Source organism: Melanaphis sacchari, unplaced genomic scaffold (genome assembly GCF_002803265.2).
Source record: "Melanaphis sacchari strain LSU unplaced genomic scaffold, SCAv2.0 Contig1_pilon_pilon, whole genome shotgun sequence".
NCBI classification, from domain to species: domain Eukaryota; kingdom Metazoa; phylum Arthropoda; class Insecta; order Hemiptera; family Aphididae; genus Melanaphis; species Melanaphis sacchari.
This window is the reverse complement of record NW_020270976.1, coordinates 3,570,092-3,595,920: the sequence shown is the minus strand read 5'-3', so window position 1 is coordinate 3,595,920 and position 25,829 is coordinate 3,570,092. Positions and strand designations below refer to the sequence as shown.

General features: G+C 31.6%; 1 protein-coding gene across 3 annotated transcripts in view; it reads right to left on the bottom strand.

Annotated features, from left to right (window-relative positions):
- Window positions 1–5,106: 5,106 nt before the first annotated feature.
- LOC112593114 (MKL/myocardin-like protein 1) overlaps window positions 5,107–25,829 on the bottom strand; it is a 39,452-nt gene continuing 18,729 nt past the window's right edge. The window contains exons 2-10 of one of the 3 annotated variants that reach the window (XM_025337398.1): window positions 24,366–24,644; window positions 9,974–10,039; window positions 9,306–9,602; window positions 8,360–8,934; window positions 8,071–8,278; window positions 7,567–7,922; window positions 6,839–7,068; window positions 6,347–6,761; window positions 5,107–6,040 (exon numbers count right to left, since the gene is read on the bottom strand). In XM_025337398.1, coding sequence (XP_025193183.1) covers window positions 5,660–6,040; window positions 6,347–6,761; window positions 6,839–7,068; window positions 7,567–7,922; window positions 8,071–8,278; window positions 8,360–8,934; window positions 9,306–9,602; window positions 9,974–10,039; window positions 24,366–24,644 — 2,807 coding nt within the window. In that variant the 3' untranslated portion in view covers window positions 5,107–5,659. Of the gene's footprint in view, window positions 6,041–6,346; window positions 6,765–6,838; window positions 7,069–7,566; window positions 7,923–8,070; window positions 8,279–8,359; window positions 8,935–9,305; window positions 9,603–9,973; window positions 10,040–24,365; window positions 24,645–25,829 lie in introns of all 3 variants that reach the window. The other 2 variants (XM_025337397.1, XM_025337399.1) reach the window with 2 other exon arrangements.

Below are 25,829 nucleotides of genomic sequence, written 5' to 3'. Positions count from 1 at the left end.
AACTACAAATACCTATAACTATTCATTTATTTATTATTATTTTTTAATCTGTGTTTGAAATAAAATAATCCGTTAAGAGCTGGTACAAAGCATGTGAACAAAATTAATAATGTTATCAATTACATAAGTGACTATTTGATCACAAAAACTAAATGCATATATCTCTTTAATCGGTATTGGTTTCAAAATAAATTATGTTAAGATATAACTAATATTAGTACTCAAAATAATAGAACACGAAATATTTATCAACACATTTTATTAAAAAGTAAAAAACGAAGTTGACGAAGATTTGATTTCTAAAAGATTATCCAATTTGGATACTACAGAACATTTTAACTGGAATAACCGATTTAATAAATAGAATTGAGTGATTTTAAAATATAAGTATACCGACATCGTTTATGATCTTAACATAGGCTCAATGAAATCATCATTTCTGTGTGAGCATCATGAGTCGTTTTGCATTAATCTTTTTTATTTAATCTGCATAATATATATATTATGTATGTACAAAAAAAAAAAAAAATAACGAATGAAAGTATAGTGCACATGGTATTATTACGTTACTGGGGGAACCTTGTCACGGTATAAGTTATCCAGAGAAGGTTTTCTATTTGTCACCTATAGATAAGTTTTCCGTAAGTGGTGGATAGAGCACAGTATATGTAAGTAAATTATCAATAATTTGATTTATAAATCTATTATAATTATTCTACTTAAAATAATACGTTACTGTCTTAGAAGATAGCTGTTAACAATCGAATTGTTGTGGTCGCTCGTATTGATAGTTAATGTCGAACTGTCTGCCATGTGTCATTATAGTATATTAAATAATAATTTTAACGTGTCAAAAAGTATTTAATGTGTATATTTTGTGTTGAACAATCACTGATGGTCTTTCTTGGCATGTTTCCGTCGAAGAACCATAGCAAGCTGCCGTCATACTTGTAAGACTATACATCAATTTCTACTATACTATCATTTTCATAGTATAATGATAAATACATTTATATTAACACTAAGTCACTAAATAATAAACTATTTAGATGTCTAAAAGCCAAAATCTATACTTATTATGTATTTATTTTTTTTTTATATAGTGACTTTATGAATCTTAATTGAAAAATTAAAAGTCTTCAATCTAAATCTTTGAGTGTAAATTTTAGTAACGAATCAGATTTATTTTTAATTTTAGGGAGGCGGGAGGAAGAATGTCAAAAATCTCTAGTACTCTTCAAAAAAATTTAAAAACATAAAAAAAAAATCAATTTATAAAATATACTATAAAAATAATAGAATTATTAACTTTAAATTTAAATTAGTTTAATCAATAAATGACTAAAATTATCTTATCACTTATTATTAATGTTAATCGTTAATTAATTGTTATCATTATTGTTTATAATGCGATAAATTCGGTCATTTTCCTGGAAAAAAAAAGTATAAAGTTTATGGTTCTAAAAAGAGATTAGAGACAAAACTGATTACTTACGTCTCAGTAAATCATACTGGTACACGCATACCTATTTTTTCCACACGAATTTCCATAATTAACACTTAAGTAATTTAGTTTACCTCATAATAATATAAGGTTTGTACATAATAGAAAATACAAATAATTACTTATTAAAATTTTAAATTGAAAATTAATTGGTCTTTTGCATAGATACGCGAATGCCGGAGACGTGTTTCCTCTCCTTTAATCTGGCCTCATTTATTTCATTCGATTTATTTAAATAAATAAAAAAAATAATTATTCAAAATTCAAGTCATAATTTTACATATAACGTTTAATAATAATAATAAACAAATAAGACACCTACACGTTAGCGAATTGTTAATTTTCGTTTTTATGTAAAGTTTTGAAAATTATATTTTATTAATTATAAATTTGGTATTATACTAATAGTCAATATGAAGTGTTTAATATTTAAGATCAAACAAAAAAACTTAGTAGCGTATTTTAACAAGTTAATGAAAAACATTATAATATTTTACAGGTGTCTACCTACCTAAATATATCTACTAATTTTACTTTGAGGAGGAAATCGCATTTTTATAAAATGCTAATTAAACGTTTAAGTGGTATGATAATATAATTAATATACATTATTTTTATTATTTTAATTGAAAACAATGAATAATTTATCAAAATATAATAATTATTTAGATTAAATGCGTAAGAAAATTTCTACCCTTTGCTTAGCTATATACGTATTGTAGGTACGTCGGTATAATATTGATACTCTTCATTTTAATAGGAATGTATATATATATAATATATATATATATAAAAGAATATTTGATCGAATCGAATGATTTTTAAACAAAATAAATATTACCTGATAAAACGATGAGCAGTTCTCATAACTAAGTAACATCTACTGCAAGAGCGAGATGCTTGTTAAACTTCAAGCGTGCAAAACTAAATGTAACATTTAACAGTTGCAGGGGCTATCAGGTCAACGTTTTATCATTTACCACGAGGAAACAACAGTGAAACTTCAAATGTCATTTATTTGATAAAAGGTCTCAAAGGTGCAAATACTGTGCCAAAACATTCGAAATAGGTTTTAGCTTCAGTGCGTAATACGGTTTTCACGGGTCATCCACATGGTGGACATTCGCGGATTAATTTTGATTTTTGAATAAATTATAAATGTTTGTGGTCTGCCACCATATGGAAAGTTGAAAACCGCACATTAATATATATATTATATAGACAAGGTGTACTTATATGTTATAATATAATTATATAGGCAGGTATTGGTATACCAAAATGTGGGTACAACTACGGTCTACATTTGATTTACAATGCTTACAATTAATAACGTGAAGGTAGCAGTGATAAAAACCGTTTCTTAGTCGGATAGGATGGATTTTACGTTATTGAATATATTTCTCCAAAAATGTAATAATTTAAAACGTAATTAAACATTTTATAAAACTGAAAAATATTTACAAAAGTAATATAATTGATAATATTTAGTTCATTAAATAGCTTTATAAAATACATTTATTGCGTTGAGATCTTTCACTAAATACCTATCGACTTATCCCATCCATAACCATATTATTATTTATTATAATTATTATATTATACGCCAAGTTACTAACCCAAACACAAATTATATAGATAAAAAGACTCATATTTTTAACTTTATTACAAATGTTTTTTTAATATATCAAAATAATAAAAATGTATTTAAAAAAACTTATCTTTAGTTTCCTTAATCAATGATGTTTCTTAATATTTCTACAAACGTTACCCTTAAGTTTTGTAGCCAAGTACGTTGCATTTTATTTTCTTATCAAATGCAACAATTTTTCTTTAAAAAAAAAAATAAATATTTTATATAATTCTGCAGAACATACATTTGTTGTATCAAAAGAATAAAAACTGCTTGCAACGCATTTACAAAGTTAAAATATTCAAGATTCTTAAAACTTCAAAGCAGTTATCTGCAATAATGAACTGTTATACAATACAACATAAGATATGTTTATACTTCATATGAATTGTTCTTACATGTAGGTAAATTAAAAAAAAAAACTCTTCAACAATTATGGTAAGAGAATATTTTGTGCTAAGACACTATTTAACAATCGTTTCGAAAGTAGTACACGAGAAAAAGGAAAAAAAAATAATACAAAATATATAACAATCATTTTTCGATTTACTCACAAATATATATATATATATACATATACATATGTATATATATAATTATTCAAAAAAATGTACATAAACAAAATACATAATCAAATAAAATAACAATAATTTGAACTTAATTAACACTATTGCTTTTATAATTAGATACACCTACGCATAAATGTTAAGTCAAAAGTTATATAGGAATTTTTTTTATGATCTTTTGATTTTTATTATTTTTATTTTTTTTTTTTTTTTTTTTTTCTTTTTATTTTTATTTTTTTTATTTTTTTTTTTTTTTTTGTTTGCTTATAATAAAAAATTTTGATCTAAAATAATTTTGACTAATTGACTAATTGATTATTATTTAATCACAATGAACTAATATGAGTATGGCATGAATTATTATTATAATATGATAAATAATTATGATATGCACAATATAATAAATTAATATTGCTATAGCAACCAATAATTATAATGTGCAAATTTTTAGCAAAAACTTATTGAGTTCGTTTGATAAAAATTTCCTATAAATATTTTTCTATGTAGTTTAATATTTGTTTAGTGTTTTTGGAATGTTAAAAATAATTTTATCTATTGATTTAAAGGAAACAACACATGAATATTTTTATGCGCAATTGATTTCACTAATGTTATGACAAACATAAAATATTGTTTTACAGATAACTATGTATGGACTATTACATAATATAGATAAGAGCACCATTTTTATACACAGAACAAAAAAAAAAAAAAAAAAAAAAAAAATAAAAAAAAAAAAAAAAAAAAAAAAAAAAAAAAATGATAAGTAATAATAGTAAAAGTAATAACAGAACAGATTAAAAATGTTACGTATACAATTGTTCTTATAAAAATATGTTGATGAAGGAAGCATAAAAGGAAAATGGTAAAAGTCACAAATGTATAATATAATATAGCCACAAGATGCTGAGATAAGGTTAATAAATATATTTGTATAATACATTGGAGAGAAACATATTTTCTAAAAAAAAAAAAATAATAATAATAATAATAATAATAATTCTGTTTTCGCCCAGTACGACGCACAGCCCATCGAGGTAAATGACAGCACTAGGTGTGCCGTAGCCGTTTCACATGCGCTCACTATACAATATAATACTATGGTACTACTTTAATAACTATTCAGCACCTATTTATTGGTTAAGCGGACATTATAATTATATATATATATTTATATATATATATATATATATCGTTTTTCAACCGCTTTTTGTTGTCATTTTATTATTTCTTATTTAAAAATAAATAAAAATATAATTTAACTATGAAATTAGTAATACTTAATAATAATTAAAAAAAGATAGTTTAATACAAACATATTATATTATGTACAAGATACTTATTATAAATAAAATATAATATTTAAAATAATATTTTTGTTTGTTTATTAAACACTATACATCATTATGCCGGACGTTTTTATTTTAATCTTTTAAATAAAAATTAAGGAATGTAAACCACAGACAATGGATTTAATGGGTTAGTTTTTTATTATTATTTTATTTTCGGTTAAAATAAATAAATAATAATTACTATACAATTTTGAGCAAAGAAAAAGAAAAGAAAAATTAATTGTATTTGTATAATTTCTCTAAATAAATATTCCTTAAGTAAACACGACCCTGGTAAATAAATGAGCATATAATAATTTTTCGTCAATTCATTATTATTGTTTCTAATTATTTAAATAAAATGTAATATATTATTTTTAAATCGTTATACACATCAATCGACTCGAGATGATGTGACTCTGGTAAAGATAAACAAACGTTAGTTTACTTCATAGTAGAATAATAGGTATTGGACGATAATTGGCGGACAAGTGGAAAATAAATTAAGAGACAGAGAAAAAAAACAGACGAAGGGAATGGCGATAACGATAGCGCGCAACACGCACATGTATAGAAGTAAACGTGTACACATACGTAGCGACGGTAAATCAATATTTTACACGTAAAATTACGTCGCGAAGTCTATTCGGTCCCACAGGAAGTCCATATTGGCAGGTAGTTTAAAGTCGTTGTCGGTGGCTTCACCGTTGAACAGGTCAGCCAGCGGTTCTGCCGACGGCGGCGGTAGATCTAATGAATCGAGCCAGTCGGTATCCACATCCATCATCAGGTCGTCGTTGCATCCCACGTCCATAGCGAATGGATCGTCCATAGGTATATCGAAGTCGGATGCCGCGTTTACCACCGAGTTATCCACTCCGGAGCCCGCAGAAGTTTGATCGTTCGCCGCTGACGCGGGCAACTCGCCGTTCCTGATCAAAATCTCCAAGACATCGTCCATCATCTGACTTTTGGAGACATTATGCCGACAAGTGTCGACCAAATGGTCCTGAAATATAGCAAAACAAAAAAGGGGGGTAAATTATTATATTGTCACTACTATATTACTAATTTATCAATAAAAAAGTGATTAAAATATGAGGTCCGTTTGGGCAGAACATGCGTAGAATTAGATTTCAAATAGCATATGGGTACCGTGCCGTTTAGTGATTTTTTATGTTAGTAGATAACAAAATAAATTATGATGCTTAAAACAATAATAACCCAACGAGAAAATTGGATAGAGGTCACCCAATCACGATGTTCTGTCCAGATGCATAGCACAAGAATTCAGAATATTTAATTCGAGACTCACGTTTTGAAACAGTTTCGTGTCGTCGAACACCATTGGCAGACTGTTGATATCGATGTAAGAAGACGATGATGGTGATGCTGGTTTTACGTCCTCCTGTTTTGGACTTCGGTTGTTGTTTTCCAACGTGTCTTGATGTCGATTTTCCGATGATGATTTATTAATTCTTTCTACCAGCTGCTGCTGCTGTTGCGACGATAGATTTACTGCGGTTTGTTGCTGCAATTTCACGTCATCTACTACCATAGGAACGTCGACTTTATTATCGTTTACCACCTTATGGAATCCGGAGGGGGTCTGAACGACCGTGATCGTTGGCTTATTGTTGTTGTTAATATTAGTGTTGTTGTTGTTGATATTGGTGGTAGTCAGGTTGGGTTGAACGAACGTACCCAAAAAATTCGGCAGGGAAGTTGTCCTACTAAAATACACATACAATATAATAAACATGGCAGACGACGGTTAGAATCAAATTCGAAGTTTAGTTTGACATACCTTTGACTGTTGTGATCTAACTGACTCAAAATTGACGCCGCCTGTTCTTTATCCAATACAATTGTATTGCTTCTTCGTTTAGTTGTCTCGAGATTGTTGTTGTTATTCTTCATTGTGTTATTATTGTTCGTCGTCAAAATCATGTGTTTCTGTTGTTTTTGCTGTTGGTTCAACTGTTGCTGCTGAAGGAAGGCTGCCAGATTTGCTTTCGCATTAACCGGCTGATGAGGCTACAAAATAGATAATATATATCAATATTATGTAACAAATGTTATGGTTTTAATCATAAAATCTAATTGGCAACAATTGCGATAAATTAATGATAAATGAAAGAATAGTCACATGAAGGAGTTTTCATTACTTATAATGTCAAACAATTGACCATGAACAACGCGCTATTTTCGATAAATATATATATATATATACATATATACATGAAGTATGCATTAATATCTTAAAATAATAAACTGTTGTCATCAACTAAATAACTTAAAATGGGTTAAAACGTTTTTTATTTAGGTTATTAAATTTTAAAACGAGTCGATAGCGGTACAGCTGATTACATTTAATTGACTCATAATAGATTCAATTATGTGGAATTATATTGCAATCATTTAAGTCTCTTAACTCACTATATTTCTACTACTATGTCGTATTATAAATTTACTTAAACGAGTTGCTTTATTGGTAAATGCGTGTAAAGTGAAAGCATTTTTATTTTTAAATACCTGGAATGTTTGTACCCGGGTCTGCTGTTGTTGTTGAAGCTGTAGTTGGGAATTAAGTAGTTGTTTTTGTAACTGTTCAATGCGCCTCTGCTGTTCCCGTATGATGCGGTCTTCTTCTGGTGTATTTTGGGATCCAGGTGACGGTAAAGGTGGTGGTGGGGGCGGTGGAGGTGGCGGTGGTGGCGTGGACGACGACCGAGGAGGACTGTTTGGATTCGAATGACTACTGGGTGATAGCATCATGTTCGACAAATCTGAATTGTGTTCAGCAAATGACCGTAACCTTTCAATTAACTGTGGCTTCGGTCCAGATACAGGTAAATTACGTTTCTTCAGTTCAGCCTTTAAGTCGCTCACTAAAACCAAATAAAAAAATTATTTAAGTACAAATGTTACGAAAACAAAAAATGCATTCAAATGTTTTATGTATGTATATTATATGTATATATATATATACATACATATATATGTACCTATAAACCAATATAGTCCCTTAATACTAACCCTTTAAATCATCGAGATTTCGTAACGAACGAGCTTCGATTATTTGCGGTAGATTGTTCATGGCCTGGGCCGACGTAGTAGACGACGCAGACGATGGCGCAGACGATGGCGAAGACGATGACGACGACGACGACGATACAGTGGATGATTGCTCGATAATTGATGAAGTCGATTTGTGTGGTGGAGCGGGCAGTATGAGTTGAGGATACTATGGATAAAAATAAATTAATTGATAACATTATAATGTTATGCATTTGCAAGACTAAAGGTACACACGATGAGATCTTACCTTTTGTTGCCACTCAAGTTGCCACTGCAAGAACAACTGTTGCTGCTGCAAAAGCAGTTCGTACGAGGTCTCTGCCGAATTGGCGTTAAGATTTTGTGATTTATGCGCACTTGGTGGTCCCTTATACTCATGGAACTTGATCGTCCTGGTCTTCGCCTGCGACTTACTTTTGCTTTTCTTTCGATTTTTGTCCTTACCTGGTGCCGGCTGCTGCCCATGCACCTGTAGTGGTAGGGATGACGGAGGCATTGGTGGAGGCGCAGGGGGCGGCGGTGAGGCAACAGAACTCATTGGTGATAAGCTGGACGTAGACGAGCCCAAGGGTGAAGGTAATAACGTTAAGGTGACAATACCTGCGTTAGCAGCGGCTGTCTCTATCATATCATACGCTGGCCTGTGGGTCAACGCTACCGTAGGTGGCGGCGGCGGTGGAGGCGGTGGTGGTGGAGGTGGCGAACACGAACTTCCAGCGCCACCTGAACTCTGAGAGTCCTCGTCTAAAGTCAAGTACTGATCAGGGAGTTCAGGCTTTACCTTTTGTCCTTCACTAGTGGCTTTAAACTCGATCTGACCCTCTGCAAAACAAACAAACGCACATTGATAAAGATACACCCGTAAAATAATATCAGGCGCCAAACACGATAGGCGTAGAGTACTGTATTTCTACTAACAGCTATGTTTTATTTAATACATAGTAAAGAGTCTAGATTCTATTGATACCTATACGTGAGTATATTTTAGAAACTATTTATACCAATACTAAATAATTTATTTATTATGAATTTAGTGATTGTTTTTCTTCCAAGATAATAATTTACTGGCATAAAGAGAACAAGTTAAGAGTAGTTAAATTTTAACTTCCGCTTTTATGTGGTATTTTAAAAACTGTTAATTATGAATATTTCTGAAATATTCACCTAAATTTGTGAAAAATGTATACACATACCTTTAACGGCCCTTTCAATGGGCTCGTCTGTGTGGAGTATATTCTTTTTGATCAATTCCAAAGGACCTGGCCTATGTGCTAATTGGGTATTTAGCGAATCAGCCAAACGACACTTAACCAACATGCGCTGACGTTCGGCTAATGATCTATCCACGTCGCCGACGTCCTCTAATATGTGCTGTCTGACCAGCTGCTGTTTGTCAGGCCTCTGTTGAATTTTGGCTTTCAACAGATCGCCCATCTTGGCCCTCTCCAACTTTTGTCGTTGTTCATGGAAGGCTGGTGGGCTTTTCAAACCTGTAAATATGCCAAGCAATGATTAGTTAAACGATTAAATCACAACTATTGACACTATCGTAGAAGTGTCAACAAAATAATCTGTAACCATAAGACTTGCGATTGATACACAGTAATATCATCTATATATATATATATATATATATATATCTCAATTTAAAACTAAAAGCCTTGAATTAAGTATATATATATATATATATATTTTTTTTTGATTAAACACGACTTAAATGAACACAGAATGTAAAATTTGATAATAGTAAACCATTGTTCAACCTTAAAGGGCGATGGTTCATCATAAAACATCGGACAAAACACTCAAAAAATTGTCTTTCACGTCACTGAGTATCTATCGGAAGTAGTTGTATACTTACAGGGCATAATTCCTTGGGCAACCAATTGGTTAATGGGTCTCCTCAACATCAACTTGACTTTGAGAGCTGAAAAAAACAAAAAAAAATGAATTCATATTAATAATTATAACCAAGATGAATAAACCAGAGAATATAAATGTGTCGCGTGCGTACACAATTATTACGCTTATGGTTTCGGTCATAAATTAATGGGCGTAATGTATAGTCACTATAGTGAGTGAGTGAGTGAGTGAATGTGTGTGTGTGTGTAAAAGAATCGAGTAGTTAAAAAAAAAATTATAATCTCCATCATGTCCGTTATTTTTACGAGCGTACAAGCGGGTTTTTCTATTTCGGTACGGTTGGCGGCGGCGCGCTGGCTTAAGAAGACGTTAAGACTGTCGCGAGATATTAATTTGAATCTGCGGGTGAGTGAAATGAAGAACGGGGGAAAAAATTACATAACACGCACCGCGGAGAGTAAAACGTTGAGATTTTTACAGGCTGTGGCGCGGCAGAATGAATTATACGTGTCATTATGTGAACATTGTGGCGGCGGCGGTCGGACGCCAAAAAATAGAATTTTTTTCCCGTTGAACCGATAACAACACATTGTAAAATCTCGGCTTTGGCCGTCGTAGCGAAAGAATTATTTCGGAGAAGAGAGAGGCGGCGGTTAAATATGCACACATAATATATATATTATGTATAAATATAGGCAAATACTTAGCAGACCTGTGCCAGACAATTAGGTACAATCTTTTTTTTCTATTTTTTTTTTTTTTTTAATACCATTCATACATAAAATATATATTATATACATAGTGTAAATCGGGGATAAACAATTAATATTTTTGACCACTAAAAAATGCATGAAGTTTTAGGGAGCCATTATATTCAATGAACATGTTAAATATTCATTCAAATAGAGGAAAGGTAAAAATCAAAATATCATATAAAAACCTCATTCAATTCAACATATAAATAATAATTTAAAAAATATATGTTTTGTCAGTCAACGTATGATGTGAAACAACGATGCGTGAACCCGATTACGAGAAATAAGAAACGATATCATTCACGTGTTCTCAAGCTTAAGGATCTCGTTGCCAGGATTAAAATATGTCTGATGAATCGGAAAACTGTGCCGTCTTGTTTTTTTACTAACGACGCGACAACAAACATTTCGGTATCTTTGCAGGATGAACAATGTTATAAGACTGCTGCAGTTGGATAAGACGACATTCGTTTTCGGAGAGACAGCTATTGTTTACCCGTACCGTTGTTCGGTCAAGACAATAATTCATGTACGACAGTTGACAACTAAAAAAATGAATTTGGCCGGACACGAAACGCAAATACGTTTTTTTAAATTTCTATAGAGAGATGGAATACGACAACAGCTCGTACGGGGTCAAGTCCGCGACGATCATATCATCGCGACTGCACAACTACCGCAACGATTGTCAACACTACGCCGCTAAACGGAGTTACTTAACAACAATAATAATAATGTGCATATGTTTACTCGTATAAAGATATATAAGGTTCGTGATTGATGGCCTGTGCTTTACCACCGCCGCCATCGAGTCGACCGCACGATTAGAAAGGGCTAGCGACAACAAAAAGGGACACCACACACACACTATATGGCTTGCGTAATTAGGTATAAATATATATATATATTATAGTGCACGAAGCAACGGTATAATTACAGTATAATACATATACATGTATTCTTGTTTGTGAGTGTGTGTAAAGTCGAGATCGCTGCAAACGTTTCCGATTATACATTATAATATACGAGATGAATATCTTGGCGACGCGGTCTTGCGAAACCGACAGAACTATAAATGGGAGGTTGTCGATCGGTGCTTTTTTTTTTTATTATTATTTTCCATAGATAGGTTGTATGTGAAATGACCACCGTATAATCGCAACGATCATATTAATATTGTATTATTATTCGTCATGATTATTATACATGTTATTATGTTCGTACAAATATTTATTTATTACTTATTTTTTTTTTTTTCAAAAAAAATTATGGTTTTGATATTAAGATCATCTGGACGAAAACGAAACCGTACGACGCGGCAATATTAAAAAATGTTTTCCTGTCAACAACTGTCGACCAACGGTTGCGGCGCAATCGCTAAATGTGTCATCATTAGCGTGATTAATTCAATGCCGCACGACCACTGAGACTTGGCTATAATTATTTTATTGGGTAAAATATAATACAAAATATAATATACTTCGGTCGAGTACCGTATATGTGTTTACTAAATAGTAATCGCATGTTTTATTCTACTCTGACAGCTGCTTAAAGCATATACATTATATAGGTATGATGCAAGTATGTATTATACCTATATATATATATTAATAAGATTTTTTTAAACGGATTAATTAACAAATGTGTTAATATTATAAAAATATGTTATTTTCCGTATTATTTTTAAATAATAATTTTAATTTAATTTTTAAATTCCTTTTATTCCGTTGATTAATAATAATGTTAATTGTACAGTACATGCCTGTGGTAGGTACACGATAGAACAATTTCCTCGAATTCGTTACAAAGTTTGAGAAAACGTAATTTTCATTCAATGATTAAATACTTTAGATGGAAGGATTTATAAAATAGATAATTACCACAGCATAAATTAAATCCGTAGATATTATTATTATATACAATTAGTTTATAGTTAAAATATTAAAAATTTCATCTACTTTCTCTGCATATAATATGTATACTTCAATTTAATATACAACTCCAAAATATCAAATTTAAGGACAAAAAATATACAAAATAAACACTAAACAAACGAATTATTCCGTGTATTATAATGTCGTAACAGTATAATAATCGACAAACACATAATATCATATTGTATATTATACCAACACGCGGCACAATGTTCATTAATATATTATATAATATAGAGTATAACACGTAGAGCATACTTTAATGCATTTTATTCACACCGCGGTATCTGTAATATGGTACAGTAATGGGTTGTCAAGGCGACGATGAGGCATTCAAACATGACTACGTTAGTACGATGACAAAACGAATAATAATAAAATTTAAAAAAAAAAAAAACGATAATGTTATGTTTATTATCCTAGAAGACCTCGTTCGAGTTTTCGAACAATATAATAATATAATTATTTATGTGTGAACACTTTAAACAATTAATCTTGTCGGTGCATATAGTATAATATGTACAGAAATTTATCGCGCGAACAGTACCTACTGTATTGGATTTAATATCTATTCTCATATTTGTTTCATTATAAATATATATATATATATTCGCTCCCGCCGACATGCCATGAATTGTTTATCGTTGTTTAGGGTGTGTTGACAACACGTTCGTCTATTTTTATTTAACACTTCAGCACATATTTTATAAATATACATATATATATACACACATTTTATATCTTACGATTATTTAGATACATATTACACATTTACAAACAAACATCTCTCACGAGGGTCGGTAGTAGTCCAACGATGCGACTTTATTGTAATCGGCGTTTTGTTTCTCGTACACATAATGACATTGCAGCTGGACACAGCGCCATTATAATATGTTATAAAATATTATAGACTATAATATAATACGTACATGACAATAGTGTAAATGCTTATGTACATCGTATAATATTCAGTAAACTTGGTTTAACAAAGTTTCTCCGCAACACGAGGGCTGTTTGATTATTGAAAATGTTGAGTGTACATTAAATAAATCTTTACCAAATTGTGATCAAAAACAATAGATTTTTGTCAAGTCAATCGTCATATACGAAAACATAATAACTATATTATATACGACATATCGAATGTTTTACACTAAGGCCATCTCCTATATAAGTATATAACGCACTAGACTATCTTAATACGATATAATATATATTATATATAAATAGCTAATGATGACCTGCAGATTGTATCACACATCGTGTAACTTAAACCTATTCGCAGATGGTTCACTTTCGTCTCGTAATCCAGACGCAACAAATTTAACCGATAACCGATTTAAAAGATGTACAATAAAAAACTGTAAATACTTTCAATAAATAAAAAATAACTTTGAGAACATTTATGAGACTAATTACAAAAAAAAATTACATCACCACTCCCTCCAACACCTATTGACCGTGCACTTAGGTCACAAATTTTCATACGCGACTATGCCGATAAATAATGATTGAATATTATGTTCAATATTATAATATAATGACTATATTTTCTAGACAAAAATAATACATTTTTTAAGAGTATCTAATAGAAGCAAAATGTCTCGTAGTAAACCTCTATACTTATGTTAAATGGCTTAATTAAACTGGTTTTAAAACTTCCCAAAACGTTGTGCTTAAAGTATCGAGAGTGAAATGAGCAAACTACTTTATCATATTTGGGATAAAAGAAAAAAATCATTTTTGGTCGAACGAAAAAAGTTGCAACTCATAAAACCCTGTAGTCATTCACTTCGAACGCATATGTGCGAACATGACATTACTATGTAAATATACTAACACATGTGTGTATCATTAAGACACAATAACAGAACAACGCGGCGATCGTGGATTGTCGTCGGACGTCATTACGGACAATTATTAGACGTTTTATGTTTCGTCGAGACTGCGATGACTACGCCGAAAGAAGAATAAAATTTAAGTCATACAAGCGACGAAGTGAGGTCTAACAACACCGCGAAACTCGCTAGGCGAAGCCAATTAATAACCCCGTCGTGTGCGTACATCGCTCCCTCCACCCACCACTCGGACACCCATGAAAATGTTCTCCTCCTCCTCCTCCTCCTTTTCCTTTTCCTTCTCCTTCTTCTTCTTCTTCTTCTTCTCAGGGTGGGTAAACACATCTAGTCGGGTGTCGTAAGGTGAGTTTTTAAACAGCTGTATGGAAAACGGGGAAGGCAGTGACGAGAGGTTTGAGTGCAGGTAGAGGAGGGAGAAAGTACACGCAGTTTCGCAGCCCGCGGACAGACCATATGTCGCGGCAGCGCAGATGACGCCACCGGGCACGTGACATAATCATATAAAATACTGTAACTATAATGGTTTTTATTTCGTAGAACGGTGACGGCCACTTGTTATTATTGAAATATTATTATTTCGTTCGATAGCATAATGACGGCGCCACTGCAGCCGCCGGAAAGTCGGTATTATTATAACCTAAACACTGCCTATAATATATAACCATACGTATCGCAATATGCATGTACAATCGTCATGGCATCACGTATTACCGTAGTCGCGGTTGCATAAAATTATACGATCGATATTATAAATCTTTCGCAGCAACAGTCCTTTTATAATGATATACATATTATTATGATATACGTCGATAAATTGCAAATCGCATTAATTATTATTACAAATATAATATCGTTTTTTGCTGCACAGCAGCGAACCGAGAAAATCACAAAACCATCCCTCTCCACCCACTTCTCTCGTCGGAAATCCACCCGCCCACGTGTAAGTAGTTGACATATTGTGTGTAATAATCTTCGGTTATTAGTCCACTGCGAGCGTATTATAATGCATATAATATACATTATTTTATTATTATTACTGACGTGCGCGTGTACTGGCTGCAGCATAATTACGCAACGTAAATCGCCCACGGGCTCATATTATATTATTTGTTTATAATATACGTTATATATTACCACTGTGTATCATATATATTTGGTTTATTAATATCGCACGTATCGTCCGTAGCGAATCAACGGGACACAATTTTATGTTTTGCGGTCGTCATTACGCACGCTACCGCTGGCCACTGTAGTAGTGGCAACGATGACAAAACACACCGCATCGCTCCACGCACAGGCTGATGAATGACGAATAATCAGCAAATAGAATAGATTTAAAGGAAAATAAATCCTAAATAATTTAATAATGAATGTACGTTTAAAAGAGATTCATAGTATTGGAAATGCATAACCAATAATCACGGCATTTTTCACACATTTCTTGAGCCTCGGGGAGTGTTCTTTGCTTCATTTTCTAATCCATGTAGGTTGTTACAGAGTGGTTCACATGTAAATTTTTATTTATCTCATAAGAACCAAATTTTTTTTTATAAAAATACTAAATGATTTTTTTATTCAACAATACTCATTGTTATAATTTTTTTTTACATTACACATAAAGTACTAACTATTCGTTTAATTAGATTTTTATGTATCTAAACACTCCAAAAAATATGCTTCAGAATATTAAATTTATTTTTTAAACTGGAAATTATGTAAAAAAATATATTTATATATTATTTAATATATAAATATATATAATATATAAATTTATATTTAATATATAAACGTTAATAGATTTTAAAATAATGAGTGTTATTTAATAAAAATACCACTCAATATAAGTATATATAAATATATATGTTTATACATCAGACCTTAAGAACTCGTCTATAAATGTACACACCTTGGCGCAAAATAATATATATTATTATAATATAGTATAAAATAAATTATAAAAAATAAAAAGTCACATTTTTTTATAAACAATTTTAAAGCTTAATATTATTTTTACATTTCACTTTAATTGGTGATTGAATACTATCCATATCTAAATATTTAATTTAATTATTTGGTTAACGATATTAATACCACGTTTTGAATTTATTAACCTGTCTGTAAAAGTTAATAAATCTATAATACTCTTATTATACGTAGTATATTATTTTGAATTATTTATTACAATTGTTATTGTTATCACTTTATTAGTTAGTAGGAAAGTTAATTTTTTTATATTATTGCACAATATGTACTCAATTTACTACTGTTAATTTTAATTTGTAAAAATGGAGTTTTCTCCGTTTATAGAATATTATAAATAAAAAGTACCAACCCATAATACGGTCAGAAATAAATCATACAATATATGACAAATCTGAAAAAATCTCACAAAAAGATTGTGACCCAAAAGCCATAAATGACTTTCATATTGGAATCTAAAATATTACCAAAAACGAAAATTTATGACTTACTTTATTTTTAAATTTAAATAATGTGGGATTCACAAGTATTATATAATACACATATACCTACGTACCACGAGCGTACACGGATATACAAGCCACCGGATCAGTGCCAGCTGTAGCGGGCACGCACAGACGGACGGACGCAGCTTTGCATCGGCAATGTCATATGGAATGTTTAAGAAATCACGTTAACACCTCTTGTTTTCGGAAACTGTGTTATTATTGTTGTTGTTACGATCCAAAGAAATCCGTCGGACTTTACAGACACCAGACTCACGTGTACGGGTGGTATATGCCATGCATTTTATGTGTATAAATATATACATATACAACGTATGTTTTTTAACGTTTCAAACAGGCAACATTCCAGCATCAGCTGAGGCTACCGAGCAGACGAAAATCACGGAGCGTTAAATATATATTTATAACGACAGTAAGAGGCTATTTACTTACTATACCTATAACATTAATCGTTATATTATATAAACATGTAAATATTGCTATACACGCGTCATTATACATCGCATGAATGGCAAAAGTGGATGTTAAATTTTTGTTTTCTCATTTCCCTACTACAAGGGTACGTCCATTATAATTTTACCTTCGGTTAGACTCGTTCTCGGCCACGCGGCTGAACACACACATCATTTTTATAGCAATACGTTTTTATACCGTTTTCATTATTTTAATTTTAATAATTACCGCCAACAAACGTCCCGTGATCATGATTGGCAGTCTCGGAGGCGGGCGAGAAAAATAAAATGATATTATACATACACGTATGTCGTATATACGTATATTCATATAGGAGAGCAACGCTGCAGGAACTGCGGCGGGTTGGTCATTAAAATATGTATAAAGATAATTAAAGAATCTTTTATCACGCCAGAACACAGTTGGCAGTGGATTCGAGAAAGCACTTTCATCGAATGTGTCGCGCGAAACTGCCGCCATCAAAGCCAGCGGGCACGCGTGTATATTATATTATAAAATAATATGCGTACCCACTTCAACCGCAGCCCCATTCGTGTATCACTATATCGTCGTCACAGCCGAAAATCGTTACCGATCATCATAAAACAACACCAACGTGTAATTTCTTCGTATCATTATATTATCATGTGATGTATAGACATTTCAATTTCGAAAAGAAGACTTGAATCTAGCTTAAAATTATCTCTAACTGAATAGCATTCTTTTACCAACTCTGTCCATATTAATAGAATAATAATTATAAAAATGCCTTAAAAAACAAATCAAAGACATGAATATAAAACAATAGTACCTGTTAACAAATAACCTGTATTAAACTCTAACGTCTAGTCTAATTTGTTCACTCTCTTCAGATTCAACTTCATTAAAAACAAATCTTTTGAAAGGTTTAAATAGTTACGTTACATTCTAATAGGATAAAATTTTAAAACTGTTGGACAGGAAAAATCATAGAATGACATTTTTAACGTACGTATTAAAAAACGATAACTTTTTGTCACATGATTTAAGTACTGTAGCATTAGACAAAAATATTAGAAACCAATATAACGTTCATTCGTGCCCAAAATATATATATTTTTTTTTAGCGTATTTCCCAGAACATCATTTTGGTTTCCAATGGATTGTCTCGTAGACTTCAAACGAAATATATTGGTCAAACGTTAACTGTCAGACGGTTTTGGCACGCAAAAAGTTCGACTACTGATTACGACGGCAGAAAAACGATCTTAGACTAAGACTTTAAAATGATTCACCGCAATACAATATGATACGGACATACAGTTAACTAACTACATTTCGTTGTAAGAATTTTAAAAATATATATGATGCATGATTCGTTACAATTAGAGTATTCATATATATATATACATAAGTATTGTCTAAAAAAATATTGTAAATTACCGCTGTGACGCCGTAACGACACGTTTTCATAAATCCAAATGTTTTCGGCATGCACAGGGACGCCGTTAGAAATGGAAACTGACCAAATTTAAATAGAAACAAACGCACCCACGTATTTTTCTATCCTTTTTTATTCATAGACGTGCATTGAATATTACAATATAATGATGATCGTCGTCGAATAAGGTAGGCGTCGTGAACATAGCAACGCATAATGCAGTAATAGTAAAAAGAAAAATGTGTCCATGGCGAAGATATGTGAAAAACATATCTAACATTATTCCACTGACATACAAAAATTAAATCATAGGACGATACCAAAATTAATTTCCAAGCTGGACATGACCTGGCGAGTCCGGCAACAAAATCCCAAATTCAAACGTTGATTCACGTAGTAAAGAGGTTAATATTATAGAGTTTCTCCAGCAAGTCAGCAAGTACTCAAATTAATTATATGACTAGTAATATGGGAAAAATTAAACATTCGAAGAAATTATAAAAACGAATATAGTTAAAACAAAACTCTACTAAAAATCTTTCTCCTTATAAAATAGTTATACGTCTTTATTTTTGAATTTTAAAACATACCAAAAACATAAAACACCTAACTTTTAAAAATTAATTTTTTTTTTAATCAGTGTTAAGCGTTTATGTGAATCAACAGTAAGTTGTTTATATACAATATAATATTCATAATAGTCATAATACGTACGGCGTACGCGTAAATAAAACCTAACCTATCCGTGTATTAATGGTACTTTAACTAATATATTATATATATATAGATCCTAGTAGAAGGTTCAATTTTTTTTTATTTCTTTAATGAAGCCTTATCGCTTTGATGATCTGTTCCAATTAATGTTGTCAAAACCGTATTTTATATTACGCACCATAAAAAGAATTTAGGCGATAATTCATCTACGGGAGTCTGCTCGAGCAAAGATTATGAATATTTTATTGATTGTAATATAATATATATACTAAAGTATATTATAATCATTTATCAATATTTGCATCGTATACATACAATATATATTATGCTGATAATATTATAATTCAGTTAGGATGATATGTTATAATTAATAATAGCCGACTGTTGCACTATACGGAGATTTATTATATCGACAACGAGAGATTAGGATAGGTAAGGATTTTCAACCGTTAAGTATCCTGCGGCGAAGGTAAGTTTATGTGTGCGTCAAAAAAAAAAAATGTATATATAATATGTAATATTATGTACAGGTACTTATACAAGTTTAATTCGATTCAATCATATAATAATGGCTTGGAAAATCAAATAGCACGTTTTATACATTAATCGACTCGTTTATGTATAAAATATATAAACACACATATTGTCAAGGATGCAAAATTCAGTGAATGGACCCCACGCTGATTGCCTTCAATAGTAATCGCAATTAAATTGTCACAATTTAAGGCGCTTTTAATGTAATAATATATAACATAGTCGCGACCTCATTGGTAGATGATCGCATTAATATATTATATAACCGTGAAATTCGAAATGTTCGAGTAGATACCTAATGACAGCTATTGTATAATATATTTTAACACCATTTGATCCATATCACCAACAACTAGACTATATGTATTCGTTTCCTATAGGTTAGAATGAATCAATGGACTCACAAACCCGATTCATTCTTCGCAATATACTTAATAACTAATTCCTAAATCTCCCCTCCCACTTAACCAACCGGTTAAGTTAGGTAGAATTATTTTTATTAACATACATTAAGTCAAAATCAAAACTTGTTAAAAGACTTTTTTAAACATTATTTACTACATTTTTAACTAGATATTTTATATCCTCTACATTACGGATGACTAATCCTAACTTACTTTAAGACAAGTTTTCAAAACTGATAAAAGTATAGTGAACAAAACTGTACCTATTTAAATTACTTTTTTCAAAAAATTAAAAAAAATTAAATAATTAAGTGGATAAAAAATAACGCATAGGCCACCAGTACCCTATCCCTACTCTACACGATGACTTTTAATATTGTTTCAGCAACATAAAAACTCTCATTCGGATTTCGATTTAGATATATTATGACACATCAAAATTAAAAAAAAAAAAAAAAAATTTTGCAGTGTTATTATAGAGTATAAACATAACTGTGAAGAAAAGGGATGAAGAAAAAGGTATGAAGAAATTTAAGTATTTGAAAATACAGGGTCTTTAAATTAACTTAAAAAATTGGAAAATCAAAATTCGAATAAATAATGATGAAAAAGAGGTGAGAATAATGATTAATGGTGAACTGTGAACAGTCACGGTAATTGCCAATGAATGGCACAAAAATCGCGTATTTTTTTTAATGATCGCGTCCCACAGTATCTCATCTCTTTATCATATAATACATATAATTTACATCTGCAAGTACTTCAGAAACTGGATAAAAACACTCGCGCGCGCACACACACACACAATAATAATGATGTATCTACGACTGACTTGATCTGCGGTCACGTATACACGCGCGGACGATGGTAATAATAACAACACGACTTCGTATATTATTTTCGTATTTACATGATTTTCGTCGAAAAGGATATTATATACTTGTTTATTATTTTTTTTGTTTTTATCCAGCGGAGGCGTATAAGTAACATCGTCGCACGCGACAATAATCGCGTGCCGGTCGCGTGTGTTTATTTGGGTCATCGACTCTAGCAACGGCGGTGACTACAGTGTCACCCCATCACCGTCGTCTCCTCTCTGGAGGCCGAGGCGGACGTTACTCTCGTGATCTGGCACGCCGCCGCTGTCTTGGGCATTTTTTCTCGGAACAATTAGCTTCCGTTATAATAATAATAAAAAACAAATGCTAGCGAACGCAATAATATCAACGACGATTTATCGCTATAGCACTTATATAATTAAATACATTGTTGCCGTCGCCGTTGCGCAAAGTCATTAATCGTTCGGTAAATAGGCCGTCGCCGCAGCAGCGACCCAACCCTATCTCGTCGTATTTTTCGAATACAACTGCTGCACCGTCGTCACTGACGCCGCCGTGACGGGATGAACGTCCGGCCAAGACTGTTTTTTTTTCACTTACGACTATTATTAAGTTATTTTTTCGGTTCGATTTTCGGCGGCGGAGTTCAGGCGACAGATCGTGACATAAACAATGCGATTTGTCACGCGTCGGCTAATAAAACGAATGTTTTATAAACAACATAATTATTTAAACTTTAAACACACGCCTCCTATATAGCGGGTTCTAGGCCTATGGGAGTAAAGTATATTTATATGTGTGTATGTGTGTGTGTGTGTGTGTGTGTAAGAGAGAGAGAGAGAGAGATATTTTTCGTAATAAACGATCCAGCAACAAGAATCTGTCAAAACAGTATCCTGACGACAATATGTTTTCGAGTGTTTTTTTTTCTATTTATTATAATGTGTTGAATATTAATATTATTTACTTATTTTTCAATGAACTCAAATAAACAGTAAAGAAAAACAGCTCGTGATAACAGGTCACGACGATAATAATTTTATCAATGTGTTTATAACAAACGTCCGCCGTAAACAAGCGCTATTCTCGGTATCAGCATGATGAAATCGGATTTTTTTGACTTTTTTTTAAGCAATGTTCATCGCATCCGCCAATAACACATTGTGAAACGCGTTTTTAATTTTAAAAAAATATGTTGTAAATTTAACTAAAGAGTATTTGATATGATGACTACGGTCACTTTTAAATGTTTTTATAGAGTTATTTTTGCTATACTCTTGAAAACTTTTGAAACATGATTAACTTTTAATCATTGTCATTAGATATTTCGGTATTCACTAACATGATAGCAAAATGTTTATTATATATTTATTTTTAAAAATACCTATAATTAAAAAAAGTACCTAGACAAATAATCATGCAAAAACAGCAAATCCTTAGAACCCGTAAGCTCAGGAAGTTTATAAATTAATGTAGGTACTGTACACTTACACAATCGTTTACTAAATCCCAAAATTCAAATTAATTCTATGAAATAATTATAGAAGTTATAAAACTAATGAGAAATAAACTTTGATCGCAGATTCGATAAGAATTTATATAATTCAATGATTCATAAAACATAGTAACTACTTTTTGTATTATGGTATACCTAATGGCTAACATAACTTATAGAGTAAAGCGAATAACACTAACGAAAAAATATCATTCTATAAACTATTAATTTCCCGCAGAAATATTTATTGTGTTTACTTATATAAGACTTTTGTGATGGACCATATATTTATTATATACACAAATAATGTTTTATAGTGCTAATATAATCGTAACCCAAACAATGCAAGTCTAATGCGATTTCGTATAAACAAAAAAAAAACATTTGTGCACCACATACATATAAATTTGTGATCATTAACTTAATGTTCCCTCGTCATTGAATTGATTAAAAATTGAAGTTTATATTATAATATATATAACAATAAACGCACAATAATGCAAAAACGCCACGATATAGTGTAACCAGTTATAACGGCTGCTGTAATGGGTACTAAAAACAAAAGTACTATGTGTAAACTTTACGACTTTAAATTTATGCACGGGAGTGGTGTTATTATATCATATACTAGATAGCCAATAGGTGTTATATCCGGTGATTTATAGGAGATAAACAGGATTTAAATCGTCCCCACGCGATATCCTGGGGGGGGGGGGACTGGACCGCGAATAACGCACTCGCATCAATATAATATGGTAACCTCACCCACCACTCAAGTACGTGTTTGTGGTTAACCACAGGTCGAAAAATACAAATTTTAAATCGTGGGTTATTAATATAACGCAATTCCAATTGTGTGATGATAGCTTAATTATAATAGTAAATATTGACCTATAATCGTATATAAAAATATACATATTATCTATAGTGTTTCTCGTAGATTATTTTAAGATATTTTAATTTTTTTTACAAATCGTGGGTATGTAAAATATTAGCATTTAAATACTCATAACTCGCTTAAAAATTAAAATATCGTTAATAATCAATGAGAGAACACAGATTATATTCCTATCTTTAAGTTTGATCATATATTAATTCACTGTATTATTTATCTAAAACTAAAACTGATCAACAAACATTTTGGAAGATTTTGGTATATTTTGCATTAATAAGTCAGAGACAACATTGAAGATTAGGAGAAAAAAAACGAAATTTTCATCAGTAAACACGATATTATCCACCGAGAAATGAGATTGGGCCACGAGTCATAAACTGCATATGTTTACTCACAATATGTATTACTCACCCCCAAAGTATGTATTTGCAATAAAATATATATTATTATAATGCAAGTTCAAAATTATATTATTTTGTTCATTTTTTTTGACTGTCAATTCGTATATATAATCATAAAAATAATTTTGAAGACTGATACGATACAGCTGGTAGAGTTATACTAATACAATATTAATAAGTATAAGTCAGGTTGTCACTTACATTCTTTGTTTTTGTCCATAGACTTTTGCAACGGTGATTCGTCCACCTCGGCTGAGGGCGGAGACGATTGTGAAATATTGTTATGCATGGTCAACGAGTTAGTATGCTGCTGTTGTTGCAGCTGCTGTTGCTGCTGCTGTTGCTGCTGCTGCTGCTGCTGCTGTTGTTGCTGCTGCTGTTGCTGTTGTTGGCGGAACCACTCGGGGTAAATTGACGAAATGGTGTCCACCAGGTCTTGGTCAAGCTGAATTTTCCAAAACAGCTCACCGCGGCCGCGATCTATGAAAAGAAAAAAAACGAAAGAAATCAATAATGATTCGTTTCCGACTATAAAATAATATGATTACATTATGTAAAATATACAGCGTATACTGTATAAGCATACAGTTTTTTTTTTTTTATTTAGTATCACATGGCATATATGCTCCTGTTATGCAGGCTTATTTTTTAAGTTTCGCAATTCATAGGAAGAAGGTCACAGCCGTGACGTGCACAATAATAACAACGACGACGACGACGACGACAACGAACGAGAGCAATCCACCGCATAAACACGCGTAAGGTATATTTAATATAAAAATTATAATGAAAATTATGGTAATTAAGTTATAATAATAAAAAGTATATAAATATTATAATAACGTGTTCCATTGTAGCGCGCGCGCTGCGAATTTTCAGGTATAAGGCTGGCGCTGGTGGGCGACCGGCAGCCGCCACCGCCACCAGTACTACCCACGTGCATCTCCGCGTCGTGTCTCACTCGCCTACTCGTCCCATTATATAGCCATTTGCCGTTGCACTGAAATTCAGACGTCCGATGATTGAAGACGGTCGACCAAAGCGAATTTCCGGTGCCAAACCCATTCCAACAGCCTACCCACCCTCAATATAACCTATACAACCGATAACACATGAATAGGTGCATAATATAATACATACTGCCTATATAAAATACACATCTATGTACCTATGTTATATTTCGACTACTGTGAATCTTATGTTAGTGAAAAGTCGCGGGCGAGTTATTTATCACATACACTAGCGTAACAATAACAGGCACGATGACATGATATGACAATATAATAATAATACGCCTGTTTATGTAATCTCATAATAATATATTATAAATATTATAGTATATAATACTGAAAAGAAAACCGTTTGTCCTTCTCGGATATTGTGGTTATTCGACGAACCGTCATGTCATGAGCTATACAAGTAGGTAGGAACTTACTGGTTTCTAATAGACGTACGCGACCTATCACTGGACGAGTAATGATATGATGTACATATTTATAGAATAGAATATACACACCCAATAACGAAAATATGAAAAAGTTTAAAAGTTTAAAGTTTTTTATTTTAAAACATTTATCGATTTTGTCAATACTAGCTATAATCGATAAGTTGTAATAATTTAAGACACAAATCTATATCTGTATAGTGTATATATTATGATAAAAC